The sequence below is a fragment of the Manis pentadactyla genome, chromosome 3 (assembly GCF_030020395.1).
Source record: "Manis pentadactyla isolate mManPen7 chromosome 3, mManPen7.hap1, whole genome shotgun sequence".
NCBI classification, from domain to species: domain Eukaryota; kingdom Metazoa; phylum Chordata; class Mammalia; order Pholidota; family Manidae; genus Manis; species Manis pentadactyla.
Window position 1 is genome coordinate 184800051 of NC_080021.1, and position 19190 is coordinate 184819240.

A 19190-nucleotide genomic window follows, 5' to 3' on the forward strand; every position below is an offset into this window, starting at 1 on the left:
TTTCTCCACTTGGCTTATTTCTCTTAGCATAATACCCTCTAGGTGCATCCATGTTGTTGCAAATGGCAGGATTTCTTTCTTTTTTAAGGCTGAATACTATTTCATTGCTATCGCCTCCATTTTTACAAATGAAGAAACCAAGGCACAGATAATTTATTAAGAGCAATTATATGAATTAGTTTTAGAAAGTGATCAGATATCCATAGGTTGGCTACACAATTCTATACCACTAGTTTTAAACAATCAAATCTCAACATAAACAGGTAACTAACTGAAAAGACTGTAAGAGACATAGGATGCTCCTCAATGCTGGTGAAACCTCAACTAGAGTTTTTTTAGCCTGGATATTGTGCAATATTATTGACTCAGTACTTCCAGAATTCCAGGGTATTTTAGTTCCCCTCACAATAAAACTGACAATCTTACAGAAGTGTAGCAAAAACATGCAGTGATTGCTACATCACTATCAAAATGTTCCCATCATTGAGCATCTGAATGACTTGTCAATAAGCAAACTCATTAACTCCCCACAAAATCTACCCCTCCACCTTTCTCTTCCTTGGCAGGAGGGGTGGGTATGACAATACCATTTACCCTATCCATCTGGTCATTCAGAGATAAACTGGGAAAAATCCTAGATTCCTTCCTCTCCTTTAATCCCAAATCTAGGCAACAGGTCCAGTCAATTTAATCTCCTAAATATTTGTCAAATTTCCCATCTGCTACCCTCCTTCCTACCACCACAGGTTTGGTTGTTTGGTCCCAGTATCCTTCACCTAGATCATTACTTGTCTTTTAACTGCTCTCCCTGCCTCCAGTCTTGCCCCCTCTAAGCCATCCTCCCCACTAGAAAGCCAGATCATTCTTTTCAAAGCCCAGTTTTGACCATGCTGCTCCCTTATCTAAAAACCTTCAGTGGCATCCTGTTACCTATCTACAGAACAAAGTCCAAACTCCTTAGCATGTCCTATAAAGCCTTCTATAGTCTAGCCCCTTCCGCTTGTTCTCCAGTTTAGTCGACTGTTTAGACTGTTTTCTTTCTCTATGCATTTATTCACAAGCTCTTAAACAGCCTCCTTCCACTCTTACTAAATCTCACTTTACCTGTCTACCTCTTACCCATTGATTAAAACACAAATGAGGTATTTTCTGATTTCCCCAGATGTGGTTTGGAGGTCTCTTCTGTATTCATATTGTACATTTTTGCATATCTCTATCACTGCAGTTGCATTCTGTAGCAATTATCTATGAGTAGTATGTTTATTTCCTCCATTGGAATGTGATCTTGTGGTCAAGGAATATATTATCTTATTATATGTATTCATTATTATCTTACTAATCTTTTTATTCCTAGTATCTAAGACAGTGTTTGAAAATAATACACATTCAACAATTATTAATGAATAAATATCCCTACACTATTTTTAAAACTATACAAAAGCATTTGATACCATTTATTGTCATAGTAGAAACTAAATCAGGGTAATCTGATTGCTCAGGGAAGCTGGCAGAGTTTGTAGTTGCTCCTGAGCAAACAGAAGACTGTAATAATGAACTGCTATGGACACAGCTATGGACATTGTGACCAGAGGGTCACAGTTCCAACAAGAATTTTTCATCCCATCATTGAAGAAATAGTTTTTGGGGGCCTTTTAGGAGCTAGGCCCTGTTCTAGATATTGAGGATATATCAGTGAACAAAACAGGTAAGGTCACAGCCCTTGAGGTGCTATTATTCTAGTGGGAGGAGATAATTTCAGATAGTGATATGTGCTACTTCACATTGGATGATAAGGCCTCATTCAGAAGAGAACATTTGAGGTGAAATCTGAAGTAATATGAAGAAGTTATTCATGTAAAGATCATGAGGAAGAGCATTCCAGGCAAGCATATTGGCTCTAACGTGGAAGTGAGAATGGCATGATCAAGACCAGTCTGGCTCTAGCACAGTAGGTGAGAGAGCAACATCACATGAAGACAGAAAGGGAGGGGCCAGGTTATGCAGGGTCTACTGGGTCATGTCAAGGTGTCTGGATTTTAATTTACAGTGAAACAAGAAGTCATGGAGGACTTTAAGTGGGGAAAGGGCATAATCTGCCAGTGTTGTGAGACATGGATTGTAAGGGGTGAGGAAAATAGAAGGAGGGAGATCATTTAGGAAGCTACTATAGAGTTAAACAGTCAAAGGTAATAGTAACTTGGGAAAGATGTTTGCTTATGTGAGGATTAATTAGGATAATGTAAATAAAGTGCTGAATTAAATATCTGATACATAAACACTCAACAATAAAATGGTGTGAGATAATAGAAAATATATATAGTCTCTGTCCCTGGTTCCTGGCATAGAGCTCCTAAAACCCTTGTAATTTCCTAAATGATAGGAGCACTAGGAGCATCTCTTCTTCTAATATTTGGTCTTTCACCCCATCCCTGACTCAAGGCTCCTAAAACCCTTGTAAATTCCTAGGTGATAAGAACACTACGAGTATCTTTTGTTCTAATGGGGTGCCTCTGGGTGGGCTCCTGGATGGAGGATGGTCACCAGAAAAACCAAACCATAAGGAGAAGCTTGGAATTTTCAGTCAGAATTCTAATTCTCCAGAGGGGATTGGGGCTGGAAGTGGAGTTAATAAATGGTCATGCCAATATGATGATGCCTCCTTAAAATCCCCAAAGCATGAAGTTTGGAGAGCTTCTAGGCTGCTGAACAAATCCACACCAAGAGGGCAACACACCCCAACTGCAGGGGCACAAAAGTTCCTACACTTGGACCCTCCCAGACCTAGCCCTATGTACCTTCATCTGGCTGTTCATCTGTATCCTTTATGATGACTTTAATAAGCTGGTAAGCGTAAGTGTTTCTGAGTTCTGTGAGCTGCTCTACCAAATTAATCAAACCTGAGGAAGGGGTCATAAGAACCTTTGATTTGTAGCCAAATAGGACGGAAGTTGTGGGTAACCTGGGGACCTACTAGTTGTGATTGACATCTTAAGTTGGGTAGGAGCAGTCTTGTGGTACTGAGCCCTTAACCCATGGAATCTGACACTATCTCAGATAGATAGTGTTAGATAGAGTTAAACTATAGGACACCCAACTGGTATCAGAGAATTACTTGGTGGAGGAAAAAACCCCATGTTTGGTGACAACGTGAAGTGTCCAGTGTGACTAATAAAGGAGGCACACAGAAGGGAAAAGAACCAAGGTTTTTCCCTAGACAGGAAAAAGACACAGGTGGAAAATGGAGTTTTTCCAATACAATTGGTACCAATTATTATTAGTTTATGCCTATGGAAAAGTCTCCTTGTTTAATAGTATATGAACACCAAAATCCATGAGAGAATAACTCAGGAAATATACAATGACCACAACATTTAAAGTATAGTAAGTAAAACACTATTACTCATTTAACAAAAAATTTGTAGAGGATCTACTCTGCACAGATTATGAACAGGTATGCTGAGCCACTACAGGAAACTGAATTATTAGATCAACTAATCTATGTGGGATATGAGAAGAGTTCAACCCCTCACTTTACAAACAACAACATTGCGGCCAAGAAAAACTTCTGTTCCTCCTAAATTGGAAGATGGGAGGATCCTGTCCTAGTTTGCCCTAAGGAAATACTATGAATAGCTAAAGGTTTTCATTAACAACATAAAACAAAAGTTCTTAATGAAATGCTATGTGGGCAGCACATTACTGTACTATGCTAAGAAAAATGTAATATCTATATATAAAGCCCTTGATGTAGTTAGTGTTTTGCACAGGGCAAACACTCAATAAATGGTAGCTATTACTTCCAGCTGTATAGTCTTTGGAAGGCTGAATGAATGATATCTACCTGACACCAATTTACTTGACTAAACTCATAGTAGAGCCACAGGAATTCTAACCTAATTGAACCCTTTGATTTTCCAGATGGAAAAAGTGAGGTCCAAAAGGGCTAAATGACTTGCAAAACCAGCCACAGTGAGTGAGTTAGAGACAGAGCCAAAACCAAACCTTAATCCCCAGCCTGGTGTCCATTACATGTCACAATCTTCAGTTCAGCTGTAAGGTAGTGTTCAAACTTTCATAAGAAGGTAAAAGTAAATAACTGCTACACCTTACTGTGTCAATCCTTTTATTAAAGTCATCATTGAGGTATGAATTTGACATAAGAATTATCAACAATGCAGACTGAGAGTGTGGGGAAGTTGGGGTTCCTATGGCCAGAATCCTCACTGAACTTAAACCACTGATGATGTAACTGGCCTGTTGCTGGGCTGCCACTTCCACACCTGTAGACAATAAGCTATTATTGCGCTATATAGAGAGCTCGGCCCAGTACTCTGGGCGGAGGCAGAGACGCTAGTGCTCGACCTACCACCGGAGAACAAGCCGGGTAATAAACCTTTTCACCCCAAGAACGTTTTGCTGTCGGTTTCTTTGGTCACACTGAATCCATAGCGAACTTGCCCGGGGCTGAAATCCATTGGCAAGACAGAGAATATATAGAATTATGAGTTAACAATCTAACAACAGTCTTGGCAATGCAATTCTCTTATGGACACCTGATGAATGGACAGGCTTACTGGAGCAGCTGTTATATGTCCTAAAGTAGAGAGACTATAAGTGGAATACAAAGGAAAAAATGTCTTAAAACATTTTCCAAAGCACACTTAAAATGTGACAATAGCTATGGGCCACTAAAAAACTGAGATAAACTCTGTCAGCATACAGGAACAACAGAATGATCTGTTTTAAGCAAACACTTATAGGGCGTCTAGCAAAGCACTAGGAGACCAAGACTAAAAGCCACAATGTGGGGAAGAGTCATAGCAAGCAACCCAAAAAAGTTTTTCCTTTCACAAAGATTTAGAAAGGCCAACCGTGGACTTTCAGGGTCTTTTGCATAGAAGATTAGGGTGCCCTCCCCCTCCTCCCAGTTAAAAATAATCTCTGAATGGGAGGGAAAACGGGGCAGGGCATAGACGAAAATCCAACCTAATTGTGACGAATTAAACTCAACAAATACTTCTAGGAAATTCTGTGTGAAAGATGCTTGCCTTGCCGCAAAGACCTCAGACACGTGAGAGAAAGGGGAATGGTGTTCACGGAAGTACACAAATAACTGAAGAGGAAAGGCCAAAGAGAACGGTCTAAGTAAGGTTCCAATCAGAGATATGGGGGCAAAAGCAAGAGGACGTCGAGACTCAGTAAGGGCTTCCTGAGAGAAGTGGCGTTCGAGAAAATAGTTGGGAAAAAGGCTGATATATGGGAATGATGGGTAGAAGAGTGGGTGAGAGTTCGCACAACCGGCTGAGGCCAACTGCCGGTTCCCTGACGACCGCCCGCCTCCTTACGCGCTCGGCTAGTGTCCTGAACACCCTCTCTGGCGAGGCAGGCGCCAAGGCTCCCTACCAGGCCTACCCCGCCCCGGTTCTCCCCTGCCCTTTCTCACCTCTAAGGCTTCCAAATTCCTCGTCGGTCAACCCTGTCTGAGGACAGGAGAAGACGATGACGACTGGAGAGAGCCCGAATGCAGGCGGGTGTCTTATCAAGTCCTAAGCTTGAGCAGGCAGCCAGGCCTCATCCCCATGGAAACGCCGCCAAACGCAGGTTCGAACGCCCGCGCCGTTCCCGCGCGCAAGTAGGACAGCATCATTCACCAATAGGTACCTAGGAAACTCGATGATGTTAGCCGTCTTCTCCTCCAGAGGACCAATCAGAGATCCGAGGAAACAGTGAGTAACACCCCAATTTCCGTCTTTCAACCAATCGTTCTGCTTAAGAGAAGATATCGCGAAGTTCTAAATGAGAGAAAGGCACTCCTCTCTCTGTCTCTGTCTCTCTCTAAGGCCCGCTCCCTCAACCTCAGGTGAGTTGCAATTAAGAGGGGTCGCTGGATTTAGTTCTCCGCCGAGAAACTGCGGCTTGGAGCGATGGAAATCTGTAACTGACTGACCTCTCGTCGCTGCAGTGTGAAAAGTGGACGCACCCTCCTCCAAGCTGGCCAGGCCTCAGCCGCTAACAGGACCTCTCAGGCACAGGAAGGGAGGGTTCAATGGCCCTATGAGCCTTGTTTGCGCCCCTGCAAATGGTGATGGGGTGGGTCGTTGGAATCCCAGAGTTCCGGGTTTAGGAACCAGCGGTCTGAGCGCCATACCGCCCCCTCCCTGGGCCTCAAGTTTCACTTTACCCTTTAAACCCTGCCTGCTTTCTAAAAGAGATTGTGTATTTTCTAATTGCTTCATTTATTGAATGGATAATATCGTACCGATTATAGCAGAAGTAAAGTCACACGAGAGGCTCCAAACTTAAAATATAACTTCTTTTTTGTTCTGGCCTAGTTTTGGTTTGGGCCCTATGCGTTGGGTATTATATCTCTTTAAAAAATTACATATGTGTATATATGTGCTTAAAGTTAACGGAATGCAATCCAATAGCTAAATGTGAAGTGCCCGAGGTTATAAGTAATGATATTGGAAGTCAGGAAAACCTTTTGGGTCACTACCCAGAAACATCTCTGAGCCATAGTTTAATTTTTCCTCTTCGGAAGAATGGCGGTAATGACTCAGGGGGTTGTGTAGGTTAAGTGAAATATTGAAGATAAAGCACCTGGCAAGCAGAAACAGCTCAAAAAATGGTGACTATTATTTTTATAATAGAAACAAGCAAATATACTAGCCAACAAGGTCAGTAAACTTCCTATAATAATCCCCAAACTTGTCAGTTTAAGAAATAACTAATAATTAAGGGAAACGTTCTTTAAAAAAGTGGAATTTCTTCCCAGTACCTATGTGAAAAGGACTTTATCTAGTGGGACCTTATATATAAAGAGTATACATGGTGTGTTGAAAAAGTGCATTCACTGGCAATTTTGCAGAAAATATGAAAAGCCAGTTCTTGATTCAACTATCGAAAGCTAAGAGCAAGTCATTAACACAACATAGAGGTTTCTGATGACCTTTTATGATTCACGGATAAGAGTGACTCATTCAGTACTTCTGATTTGTCAGGCCCTATGTATGCATTCTTTAAACTCTACAACTATGACAAGTACACGTGAGGAAAATGAGGCTTTGAGAAGTTAAGTATTTTGCTCCAGCTGTTGAATTAGGGAGGTAGGTGTTTCTCATTGCAGCACCAGTCATGTTTTCCTGTGTTGTGCCATGCTATTTCTGACTGAAAGGAGATGAAAATGCTTGGAATACCAGATGCAGTCAGACTTTACTCAAAAGGAGAGAGGTGAGCTGCAGAGGTACCTACAGTAGGAGCAAAGTCTTTCTCTAGTAGGAAATGTCTACCTTGGGAAATGAAGACATGACATGATCACTGCTATCCATTTACCTTGTGGTTAGTCTGTAGCACTTCAAATTCAGCTTGTCCCAAATGGAAATCATTAGTTTACTCCTACTCCCTACTCCCCGTACTTCTACCTAGTCACCCAAACCAACACCTCTCCTTTGGACAATGGAACATCAAATGGTATTGATTTTCTCTCTGAGCTCTCTCTCAAATTCATCATCTCCTCTCCTTTCTCACTGCCTCTGTCTTAATTTAACTTTGTATCATTTGTCATCTGGACTGTTGGCACAGCTTGTAAAGGGTTGGTCTCCTTGCCTCCAACCTTTCCTTCTAATCGATTTCTCCACCTTCCTTGCTGCTCAAATGTCTTTGTGAAATGTCTAGCTGACCGTATTACAGCCCTGCCTAAAGCCAGTGAAAGGCTCCTCATGCTTACAGAATATAAACTAAGCTGTTTAATAATAAAACGTCATCTTGTGCTTGAGGGTTTTTGTTCACACTCCTCTGCCTGGATGCCTTTTGCCTTCACCTTTACTCTTCCTGGTAAACCCCTAACCATCTTTTAAAATCCTTATGGGGTTCCGCTTTGACTTAAAGATAATCACTCCTTCTTTGCTAACTTTCCATCTTACACATACTCCTGTGATGCACAAAACACACTGGTCACCTGTCTGTTTAAATACCTTCTGCTTTCATTAGACATGAGCCCCTAGAAAGCAGGGGCTTTTAGTATTTGGCTTCATGTCTACTCTTCAATGTCTACTCTTCAATCCTGTCACACTGCCTGTCACATGAGACAGACTAAACGTATATTAGATGAATAAATGAATCCCTTCAGGCTCTAATAATAGAATTCCTCATGTTTGTGTTCCAAAATTGTACAGCAGATGGCACCAGTAGGCCACTTAACAGATTCCCTTCACTAGAAATGATTTTTGTTCCAACCTTGTATGACTTTGGCCTCATCCTAGAAGCCAATATTCTTGTCATTATAGGTGAAATCTCCTGTTTCCTCCATCAGCCAAATACCAAAGATAGCAGGATGACTCAGCAGCTTGGTCTCTGAGGAAAGTGGCTTATGCCCAGCAAAAGGTGCAGCTGAAGGAACATTTTCTTTGTCTCGGTTTATTCATGGTAGTTGGGGGCTTTTTTTTCTTTTTGTTTTTGTTACAAGGGGGCTTTCTTCATGGACGGGTGCCTCATTTCTGTCCACTCCTTTGAAAGGGAAGAAGGGAGTCGGAGAATCGGAGGTTTGATATGGGGAGTAAGGGAAAGCTGAGAAGTCAGAGTTGGCCTTCCTCCTCCCAATAGAGCCTGGACAAATTTCCTGGACATGGATGCCCTAAGTTAGGTGCTTTTGTGCTTGTCAAAGGCTAGTGTCCAGGGGGTTCACAACACTTAGTGCTTGGGAACCCCCAGGCTACTGGGAAAAGTTTTGAACATGTGGTTTTAGGTTCCTTTCCCCAGAAAAAAAGAGGAGGCATAGAAACTTTTATCATGGCAAACTTTAGGGGCCTCAGGCTATACTTTACCCCCCACCCCAGAGTTATCTTTGGGCACCAGCACCTTTATCTGCACCCCCTTCCAATAAAACCTGTTCTCTGGAAAGGATTCCAACCAGATCTCTTAAAAATCTTCCATGTGAATACACATCAAAGACTAGGAATTTTGGACCTGGAAGTAATTTTATAAATCATTTACATGTCCTCTTTCAGGGCCATTTGTGCTCTGCCCTAAGCCACACTCTTCATGGAAAGCAGAACTTTAGAAGGGGAAATGCATATAGACTTTGGAGTTAAACTTACTTGGATTCAAATCCCACCATTCACAGACTGCCTTTGGGCATGTATTTTAGCCTTTTTGAATCTCAGTTTCCTCATCATAAACTGGAGATAGTAATGCTTATCCTGAGGAGTTGTCTTAAGCATTAAAAAAGATATGTAAACAACCTTCCACAGTGTAGCTGACACAGTGTAGATGCTTAATTCGTAACGTGGTGGCATGAAACACTTTCTGCAAAAGAGATTTTAGACTAATAGGCTCAAGTTGGGGGGAGTATTTGAGGGGCTCGTACAATATCTAAAGGTATATTTGTGGGGACTTTTGGGGTTGAGCTATGCTTGCAATAGCACTCTGATTAATTTGATGAAAACATTGGAACATAACACATTAGTATAGGCATTTATCTGTGAATTATTTTTTGGCACTTAGGTCCTGAACCTCCCAGCTGTAAGAGAAGCATATATATAGAGAACGCCAAGAGCACTTTTCTTTGGCTTCTAGAACCTTCTTATGACATTGAGGGGTTTTTATTCAGGCTTTTTTTAAAACTACCTAAGGCACTTTGCCACTTTTCTGAAGTGTGAATTGCCTGCTGTCAGCCTGGAGTTCTCATCTCCACAATACTGGCTGCAGGCATATTTGCATATTGGATACTGTGTCCTTTAACTCCCTGAGGTTTGAATCCACTTGGGGGTGGGGGTGGTGTGTGTGTGTGTGTGTGTGTGTCTGTCTGTCTGTCATTGACTTTTATGTAAATTGCACTCTTCAGGAAAACACTGGGCTACTTCCCCAAGTCCCAGAACTTACCCTGAGCATTTGTATGAGTGGGAGGTAGGAGGAGTTCTGTTGAGTTGATGAACATCTGCTGTAAGCATCTCTGCTGGTCCCAGGGAGACAGAGCTCATAGTCTGGCTCCTCCCTGCCAGAGGCACAGACAGAGATGTACCATACTAGGTGTGCATCCATAGTGGCTTTGTGCTATCTACTTAGCTAAACTGGAACTAAATTTTCTAGGATTCCATTCCCATATGGTTCCAGGTTAAGGTGACCTCAAGAAAATGTTGTGCAAGACTTGGAAAGCCGAAGTGAAATAGCAGCCAGTACACTGGAGGACAGAGAGGGCCAGGCATGGTGGCAGTGCATATCTTTTCACACTGCTCTGCTGGCTCACCTTTTTGGTGTAGGACAGCACCCAGGCCTGCAGTTCCACAATCCAGCTGAATCTCCTTCACCTACTGTGAGTTCTAGACCAGGTATACATTCAGCTCTGTGACAGAGGGTTCCAGCTTCTCCTGCAAGTCATCTGTATCAATGCACTTGTAGACAGTGAAAGGAAGTGGCAGGTGTCAGTGTGTCTTCATGAGTTCCAGTTGTCCTCCTAGGTCCCGATTTGTTCTCAGATTCATTTTCTTTGCTGTCCTCCACTTTGCATCCATCTATCCATCCCAACTGCTGACCTTGCTGATCTGTAGAAACTTCAGGCCCAGCAGGTGCAGAGGTGACAAAGGTTCCTGGATTTCTCCATCAACTTCCATAATTGCACAGGCCTAATCCCTATACCAAATGCTTAATTTTCTGTCGCTCGTAGTGTTCTGCCTCTCTGATCAAACTGTATAGTAGTTTATTGAAGCCATGTGAAAGGCCCAGAGATGAAGTGTTAAGAAGCTAAAGACTTCACAGAAGAGGTGACATCTGAGCTGCTTCTGGAAGGGTAGGTAGGAGGTTGTATGTAGGCAAAGGAGAGAGAAATTCTAGAGACTACCAGCTCAAGCCAAGCAATTAAAAGAGCAAATAGTTCTGCCTTTTTAGAATGGCTGTCCCCTCCAGGGGCCAGAGCATAGGTAGAAAGTGAACATTTGATCCTAGCTCTTTGTTCAAGCTCTTCTGGTCGCATTGAGATGAACCATTGAGTGGTCTGGTTCTGAGGTGTGGTCGCCCCTACGCTTTGGTATCTGCTGGAACACACGTGTACCCTTGTCACTACCCACGGCCCCTCCTCACAGCAGAATATCCACCTGCCTCCCTCTCCCCTGTGGTTCCACAGGGCCACCCCAAGGCTTGTCTTTCTTAGCCCTCCCATATAGCCATCTTTGTTTCCCCTGCTGTATTAACAATGGCAGAGACGAGGAGGAATATCCTGGGGCTTCTCATCCTAGGCAGGTCGCTGTGCACTCTGACCTCACATCCCTATGCTTACCTAGGGTTTCCAATATTCATTCGATGGGATTCCACCTGAGGCAGGGGGCAAGGTGCCCTACACCTATAATTTGCTAATAGTTTAGGAGCATCTTAATAGGGAGGCATAGGATCAGGTACCTGTTTTTGATTGAACCTGGAGCCAATAATTTGAAGTCTTTGTTTACCAGTTCTGTAGTAACAGGGTGCTTCCTTTTGGCATCTAGAATGGAAGGTTTTTTGGCATAAATAGGGACACCAGAGAAGAAGAATACAGTGGTTAAGGAAAGCCTGCGACCAGTTTACATATGAATTTTTAAACTCAAACAGCATTATACATACTACTATGAACCATACTTTCTTCACTTAGTACGTCTAAAAATCATTCACAAGCAGCAGCACATATGACTCTATCTCATTATTTCATGGCTTCATAATATTCCATCACATAGATAAGCTGTACTTAAAACTTAACCATTCCTGTATCGATGGATATTTGTTTCTGCCTTTTTTCTTTTTGATATTGCAAACAAGGTTGTGATGCACATCCTTGTGTGCACATCTTAAACATGTATTTCTGTATGTCACGGTGCCTAGAAATGGAATTGCTGGGTCTAAGGGAATGTGCATTTTATGTTTTTTGATAATTATTACCAAATTGCCCTCCTAAGGGATATGCTAATTTACTTTCCCACCAACAGTATAGGAGAGCACAGACCATTTCAAAACCCCCTCTGAGATTATTTCCAATCCTTAAAAACTCACATTACAGGTTTAGAAAGGTTTAGAATGCTTGCAGTACTGGGTGTGTTTGTTTTTTTGGTAAGAAACCACTGTTCCCTAGAGTAACATTACCATTTGTTGGCGGCCCTGAGAATTGTCCTGAACAGGTTTCAGTGGGTCTGATTTTTATGCCTTTGACAGATGCAAGCTCATCTTGATTGAGCACCAATAAAGAGGCCCTGGAGACCACCAGCCCCTGCTCTAGTCATCCTCTCTGCATTAGCTCCTTCTTTGGTCCTGCTGGCTCAAGCCACTGTCCCAGACTTTTACTGCACTTAAGACACCTGGCTTTCTTTCAGTTATGCTATCCCACCTCAGAACCTTTGCCTGTGCCATTACCTCCACCTGCAACAAACTTTGTTCCTCCTTCCCTTTGCCAGTTTACCTTTTCCTCATCCTTTACTTCTCTGCTGAAACATCCCTTCTTCCAGGAAGCCTTCCTTGAGCCCCCAGATGAGGTTAGGTTACCCATTACACATTTTTTCTTTGTAGCACATACCTTACTGGCAATTATTTTTTAATTTGCTTAATTATTTGGTTAAAGTGTGCCTTTCCCACTAGAATATAAATGCATAAGGGCAAAGGTCTAGCACAGTACTTAGTACATAGTAATGGTCAACAAATATATGTGAAATGAACAGGTGACACAAATTTTTCTTTAGCAGGGCCTTACATAACTGCTTTTCCTTCTTTTTTATCTTGATTCCATGTGTCCCTTCAGATGATAATTTTTTGGTCACTTCTGTAGATATTCGTACTCTTCTCCCTTCTTGTCTGTTGTTGATATTTTATTTCCAAAATGGAAGAAAGACTAAGTGAAATGGAAAAGACAAAAAAAAAATTTAGCCTTTACCATATGGCTGATAAAATTAATGTGCTCTGCAAATTTCCAGATGATACAGAAATACATGGAGTTGAAAATGAAAGCCTCCCCATAATCTCCTCATCCAGAAAACACTATTAATGATGTGTGTCCTTCCAGATATTGTTCTATGCATATTGAAATCTATTGAGTACTTATTACGTGCCCAGCACTGTTCTAAAGCACTTTACAAAAGTTAGGTCATAATCCTCATAGCAACCCTTTGAGTAGAGCTATTATTATCCTGTCTTACAGATGAGGAAACTGAGGCTTAGGAGCTAATCACTCAGTGAATAAGTTGCAGAGCCAGAACTCCAGATTCAAACTCTTGACCACTCTGCTAGCTGGCCTCTGACTGGGTGGGAAAGAGGGTTTCTACTATGTGTGCTCTTTTGTACTTTGAATTTTGCACCATGTGAATATATAAGATTCCAACCCATGGATAAAAGACTAAAAAAAATCAATAACACAAAAGTTTTTAGTATACTACACTACATTTCCTAAGTGACCCCTCTGAGCCATCAGAAACCACATTGTTGGGGTCTCTGCTTCAGAGACCCAGGCTGGAGGCTGAGGGCAGTGGGACTGTGGACTTGATGATAATATTGTCCTACATCTCTCCAGTCTCAGTGGGTTTGCTTCAGAGCATTTCCACTGTCTTAACACACACACACCAGTCCCGTGTTTTAGCAGGGAGACCTGGAAGAGATAGAGCCACACTGACAGGGTGGAGGCGAGGTCCTGCAGTTACACACAAAGGCCCGTCTCTGAGTGCTGGTCCCCCACTCGTCCTTGGCGTGCTGCCTTTTTCCTGTTGTGATGAGGTCACTGTTAGCTGATCTCTGCTACTCCCCAGCACTAGAGTGTGGTCCCCCAAGATGGGTCTTCCTGTTCTGTGTGACTTCCCAAAGTCCCATATCTCTTCTTTGTTAAGTCCTCAGATATACCATGGCCCTGAAAGCGTGTGGCTTGATCGTCTTCCGAAGACACCTCATTCCCAAGGTGAACAGCACTGCAATTGAGTTTCTGCTGCTGCAGGCATCAGATGGCATTCATCACTGGACTCCTCCCAAAGGTGTGAAGCCAGAGGGGCTGGCTCATGGGGAAATGCCAAGTGTTGCTCAGAAATCCACCTTCCAGACCCCTAACAAGGCTGGTTCCCAGTGACTGTGCAGCAGGAAGGGGCAGGGTGGGCAGGAACCCTTGATCCTTTCTATATACAAGGTCTCCATGCCAGGCCAGAACAGAGCTGAAAATAGAACTCTGTGACTGAATCCAGGGCAGAAGCAGCACCTGGTTTTTTTGTACCATTGACCAGAGCTCCAGCCTCTGGTGAACAGCTGGTGAACAGTAGGAGAAAAGGTACTGGGCTGGGAATTGGGGACCTTAGGTTGAGTCATGGGGCTGCAGGTCAGGAGCCCAGAGCAAATAGCCCACAGACAGAAGGGACTTTAAAGGGGAATGAGGTGGGGCAGGGTAAACAAGGATCCAGGGTTGGAGGAAAACAAGGTAATGGGAACGGGAAATAAATTTTGCACATTTGAGTTTCACTATTGAGAAACAAGGTGAAAAAGAGGACAGAAGTGTCACAAATACTATGAATAGAAATATTCACACTTGTCTCCTGATCACCTTAGTCAGTAGCACTGCATAGTACCTCTCACTGAAAGGTTCTAAAGACCTGTTTGGATGTTTTCCTGCTTTGGTCTGGAGGGCAGCAACCCTGTCAACACCAATGGGCAGAGCGCTGCATAGACGCTGCAGGAAGGTTGTGCTTAGAAGTGCCTGCAAGCTTCTGAAGGAAGGTGGGGCTTCCTCCCCTAATGCATACCTACCTGGTTTTGTGTACATGGCTATATGAGGTGTGATACAGAAAATTCCCAAGAAGCCATGAGCTAGATTGGGTTTGTAAGTCCAGACTCTTGGTTGCTTTCTGTGGGAGCTGTGCAGCAGCAGCTGACTCAGTGCACTGCTGTGGGGACCCCTGGGAAGAAGGAGGGCTAGGCTATAGCCCTGTCTCCGAATCAAGGATTCCTGCACTCTGTGAGCTCCTGAACTAGGAGGCCCCCAGCAACTTGCTGGAGCCATTTGTTGACAGAGGTGGCCGGACTCCTCGTCCTTCTTGGCTCCTCTGGGCGAGCTGAGAATTTGCAGAGAGGGCCTACAGGCAAAGCTGAGTCTGCAGAGCTTCATGTTCTCCTGCAACAGTTTCTTGGCAGCTCTCTTCTTGAATCTGGGTCTTGCCAACAAATTTTCTTAGAACTGGCTCACAGCTTGTTCTTAGTCTAAGTTCCCATCAGGCCTCTCCCTGTGAAACTGCAGTCTGGCCTTGCTTAGTTGGAAAGATGAAAACAATTTGGAAAAGTCTCAATAGCTACTTGGGAGCAGTGGCTGGTGCTGCAGTGCAGGATTTGGGGGCTGTCTTTTGGCCCTGGGACCGCAGGGACCGACTGTAGACAGTGTCAAGTCCTCATTGTGCACTGCACGCAGAGTATCCCCTCTTCTACTAGCTCCCACCTGCCAAGAAGGGACTGCCTCTCCTTGGGAAATCACTTTAAGGTTTCCAAGGGAAAGGTCTCCCTGAGAACATGGGGTGAGGCACGCTCCAAAGAATAAGAAAGCGGAGGTCTGAAAGAGGCTATCTCTTTCACTGTCAGAGAGCAGTATTCCAGACCAGACTTGCCAAACACATGATCTGTTTCACTCTGCAGAGAAGATGGGGTGGGAGAAGGAATTGCCCAGATACCACAGAGCCAGACACTACCTGCTCTGCCCTCCATTCCTAGGCTTGTTAGGATATGGCCAATCTCTATATTCCCTTGAGCCTAGTAACATTTAGAGTCACTGAAGACCTCATCTTTAAATCATCTGACCTGACCTGGAAAATCCAGCCTTGTTGAAGATTATCTCCTCCTCCTCTTCCTCTTTTGTCCTAACCAGGCCATGCAGAACCAGGAGAAAATGACTTGGAAACAGCCCTGCGGGAGACACAGGAGGAAGCAGGCATAGAAGCAGGCCAGCTGACCATCATTGATGGGTTCAGAAGGGAGCTCAGTTATGTGGCCAGGGAGAAGCCTAAAACAGTCATCTACTGGCTGGCGGAAGTGAAGAACTACGACGTGGAGATCCGCCTCTCCCCTGAGCACCAAGCCTACCGCTGGCTGGGACTGGAGGAGGCCTGCCAGTTGGCACAGTTCAAGGGGATGAAGGCAGTGCTCCAAGAAGGACACCAGTTTCTCTGTTCCACAGCAGCCTGAGCTGACCCGAGCAGTCATTTGCCTCAGTGGGATCCTTGAGGGCCTTCTGAGATGAACCGTCCTTCAGCTCCGGGGAAGTTTGTGCTGGTCTTTGGTTCATCATAGCAAAGACAGATAGTTTAGTAACATCAGATGAGGACTGTCAGGCGACCAAACAAAAATCTCAGCTGGGTGGAATGGAAGGCAAAGAAGGAGTAAAAAAATAAAAACAAACTAGGCCCAGTAAATGCATCCTTTTACTTTATAGATAAAACTACAAGCAGCTTATCCTAACCTCCTGTGTTTACTTCTTGGACTTTGCCCATGATGGGGAGAAGAAAGGTAAAGTGAATCAGAGCTCCAGCCTTAGCCAAAGGGAATCCTGTGTCCGTGCATATCTCAGAGAAGCTAAGGGAGAGAGTTAGATGAGAGATCCAGCTGCCGGGGTGGCTCTCCTGCCTCTGGAACTCCGAGCTCTCTCATTCCACCCACCAGTGTACCTGACTAAGATCTATAGTTGGACAGGAAGTAAAAGCTGGTGAAGCTGGAGTGCAGGCTTTGGGTCTGTTCTGCTTACTAATGTATATCTCCCCAGCACCAGGCACATAATGCTGTAGGTGCTCAATAAATGTTTTCTAAAAAATTAGAGACCCAAGGGACTTTGGGAGATATGCCAGGTCACAATAGAGAGAGAAGGGACAGGCGGCCCTGGACTGCTAGGTCAGTGACACACACATCCCAGCCTGTCTGCCCAGTCCTTCCTCCCAGAGTTAGCCTGGGCCTTGTCAGCTTGACTAGGTCATTGGCAAGAGGCAGGCCAAGGCCTTGGGGACTGCTTGGCCACCTAGTAGCCCTGTCACTACACTTGTGCATTCCTCATCTACAGCTGCCTTCACCTTTAGCAAGCCCTCATCATTGTTTCTCTCTTTCCACCCACTCCCTTTCTCCACAATTCAACCCAGAGGCGCAAGAGCTGGGTCTCCGCCTTCTTCCCTTGCTACTAGAGCTGAAGGAATGCAGGACAGGTGTTAGGTCCTACAGCCCTTCCAGGAGCTTTTAGCAGCTAGATTCATGTGGATTTTATTAGAGGTTGTTACCCAACGAAGTGCAGAAGATTGGAAGGGAAGGGACATTGGCAAAGGTCAACCTGGATTACTAGGGTTAAGAACAGCCACCCCTAGAGAAAAGAGAAGTCACCCAGGTCTTAAAACGGGCTTCCAGATGTTTTCAGTCACTAGTTCTGTGTGCAGACAGGGCAAAAATACTAGTGAACAGGATCTTGGAGCACTGCCCGGGACCTGAATGGTTTTGTTCCTCACCCCTCTGAGTAGCACTCTCTGAAGGAGGCCTGCTGCAGGAAGTTTTTGGAGCTTAATGTTCTCTTTCCAGGCCAGCAGGGACCACATCCCACTGATTTAATAAATGCCTGCTGGGCAGTGGTGCCAAACCACAGACTGGCTGCCTCCTAACAAGGGCTGGCCGGCCTTGTGCTCTCAGCATGGGAGGCTGTGGAATCTCAAGATGCTAAAACCTCATATATCACAGTTGGAAGGGACTGGAAAATGACCTGATTATGCTCCTCATTTTTATAGCCAGAGAAAATGAAGCTTAAGGAGGTATACAACCCTGGCAGCAGCCTATATGTGGGGTGCTTTAAGGATGAGGTGCTAAAGGGAAGACTGCTTTGGAATATCTTGTATATTCCAAATGACTTTGGAATCATTCCTCTAGGCCTTAACAGACTTTTCCATTAAAACACGGGTATTTGGAGAAGGCATGCCCCCATAAATTGTATTTAGCTGCAGAATTGCAAAAGAATTGACAGCAGAGTGGGATCGGGCATGTTATGGGATGTGGATGAGGGTGGGAGAGAGTGGAGCTGAGGTTGGTTGGGATGTGACACGTAAGTACAAATCAACATCCATTTGCTCTGACTAGCTTGAGGTATGGGGTTGAGACCAGCTGCCCTTTCAATCTGAGGCCATCCAAGCTCCAGAGCATCTCCTCCTGGAAGCTTTCCCTAGTAACTACCCATTCCGGAAACACTGTTCTCCCAACCTCCCCAAAGAGGTTCCTCTTGGAACTCCACCTGTTTGCCCCAGGAGCACCTAGTAGACATATCCCTTCCGGGGTAATCTTAAATTGCCTTCTGGGGCATTTAGGAAAGACTCTGGAAAACCAAAATGCCCTCTGGAACCCTAAAAGCAATACCTTACACTCCAACACTAGGCACTTGTTTGCTGAATTGGAAGACCCAAGAGAATGAAGTTATAATGGTAGTTCTGGTAGAATTTCGACTGGAATACATGTGCAGGTGTGGGACCCCAGGTGGGTGGGTCCCCATGTTTAGAGAGCAGAGGCTGACTTCTCCATCTGTCCAGCCTGTGGCCCACTGTCCCTTCTTTCTGGAGGATGGTGGGCCAGCCCCACTGCTGCCTCCATGAAGCTGTGCTGCAAGAGTCCAGTGAGGCCTGCTCTCTGCCTCTCCCCGACCCCTCCCCACTTTTGTTTTCCTTCCCCTCTCATTCCACCCCCTGCTCAGGATTGAGTAATAAGAAGTTCTCAACTGGATTTCCTGGGGAGGCGAAAGGGAGTTAGGGAGGGAAAAACAGCACAAAGCTACAAAGTTCAGAGGCACCACTTCTTCCTAATCTTCATACTGGGAACTCGCAGGGATAGGCCTCCTCCTATCCTATCTTTTTCCATTCCTCCCCCAACTCCGCCACAGCCAAATTGGGGGCTTGCCACATAATGCCAAGAATTTTCCCATCGCCCATTGGGTGAAGGGAGTCAAAAGGCACAAATTTCCAGTTGTAAAATGAATGTCATGGGATGTAATGTACAGCCTGGTGACTATAGTTAATACTGTGTTGCATATTTGAAAGCACCTAGGGGAGATCTTGGATGTTCTCATTACCAAAAAGAAAAAAAGTTCTTGTAACTGTATGGTGATGAGTGTGAACTGGATTTACTGTGGTGATCATTTTGCAATATAAACAAATAGCAAAACATTATGAAATTAAGGTATGTCAATTACACTTCAATTTTTTTTTAAAAGGAAT

The 19190-nt window shown here is 44.2% G+C and overlaps 2 protein-coding genes across 2 annotated transcripts in view; one reads left to right on the plus strand and one right to left on the minus strand.

Annotated features, from left to right (window-relative positions):
- The window catches only part of KIF24 (kinesin family member 24), an 82041-nt gene extending 76331 nt beyond the window's left edge, over window positions 1-5710 (minus strand). Inside the window, 1 exon segment of the mRNA XM_036898003.2 lies at window positions 5444-5710. The gene's annotated coding sequence lies outside the window, so the exon portion shown is untranslated.
- A 44-nt stretch (window positions 5711-5754) lies between these two features.
- Window positions 5755-19151, plus strand: NUDT2 (nudix hydrolase 2). The gene is made up of 3 exons (XM_036898018.2): window positions 5755-5860; window positions 13827-13967; window positions 15833-19151. Exons 1-3 carry the CDS (start codon window positions 5797-5799, stop codon window positions 16147-16149), a joined length of 522 nt encoding a protein of 173 aa, XP_036753913.1. The 5' UTR covers window positions 5755-5796; the 3' UTR covers window positions 16150-19151.
- Window positions 19152-19190: the final 39 nt, after the last annotated feature.

Bases quoted from the DNA above. Each gene is read 5' to 3' on its own strand.
- NUDT2 (XM_036898018.2), top strand. From the start codon at position 5,797: ATGAGAGAAAGGCACTCCTCTCTCTGTCTCTGTCTCTCTCTAAGGCCC. The intron at 5,861-13,826 runs GTGAGTTGCAAT...TTCTTTGTTAAG, and splicing joins GCCCGCTCCCTCAACCTCAG to TCCTCAGATATACCATGGCC. The intron at 13,968-15,832 runs GTGTGAAGCCAG...TGTCCTAACCAG, and splicing joins TCACTGGACTCCTCCCAAAG to GCCATGCAGAACCAGGAGAA.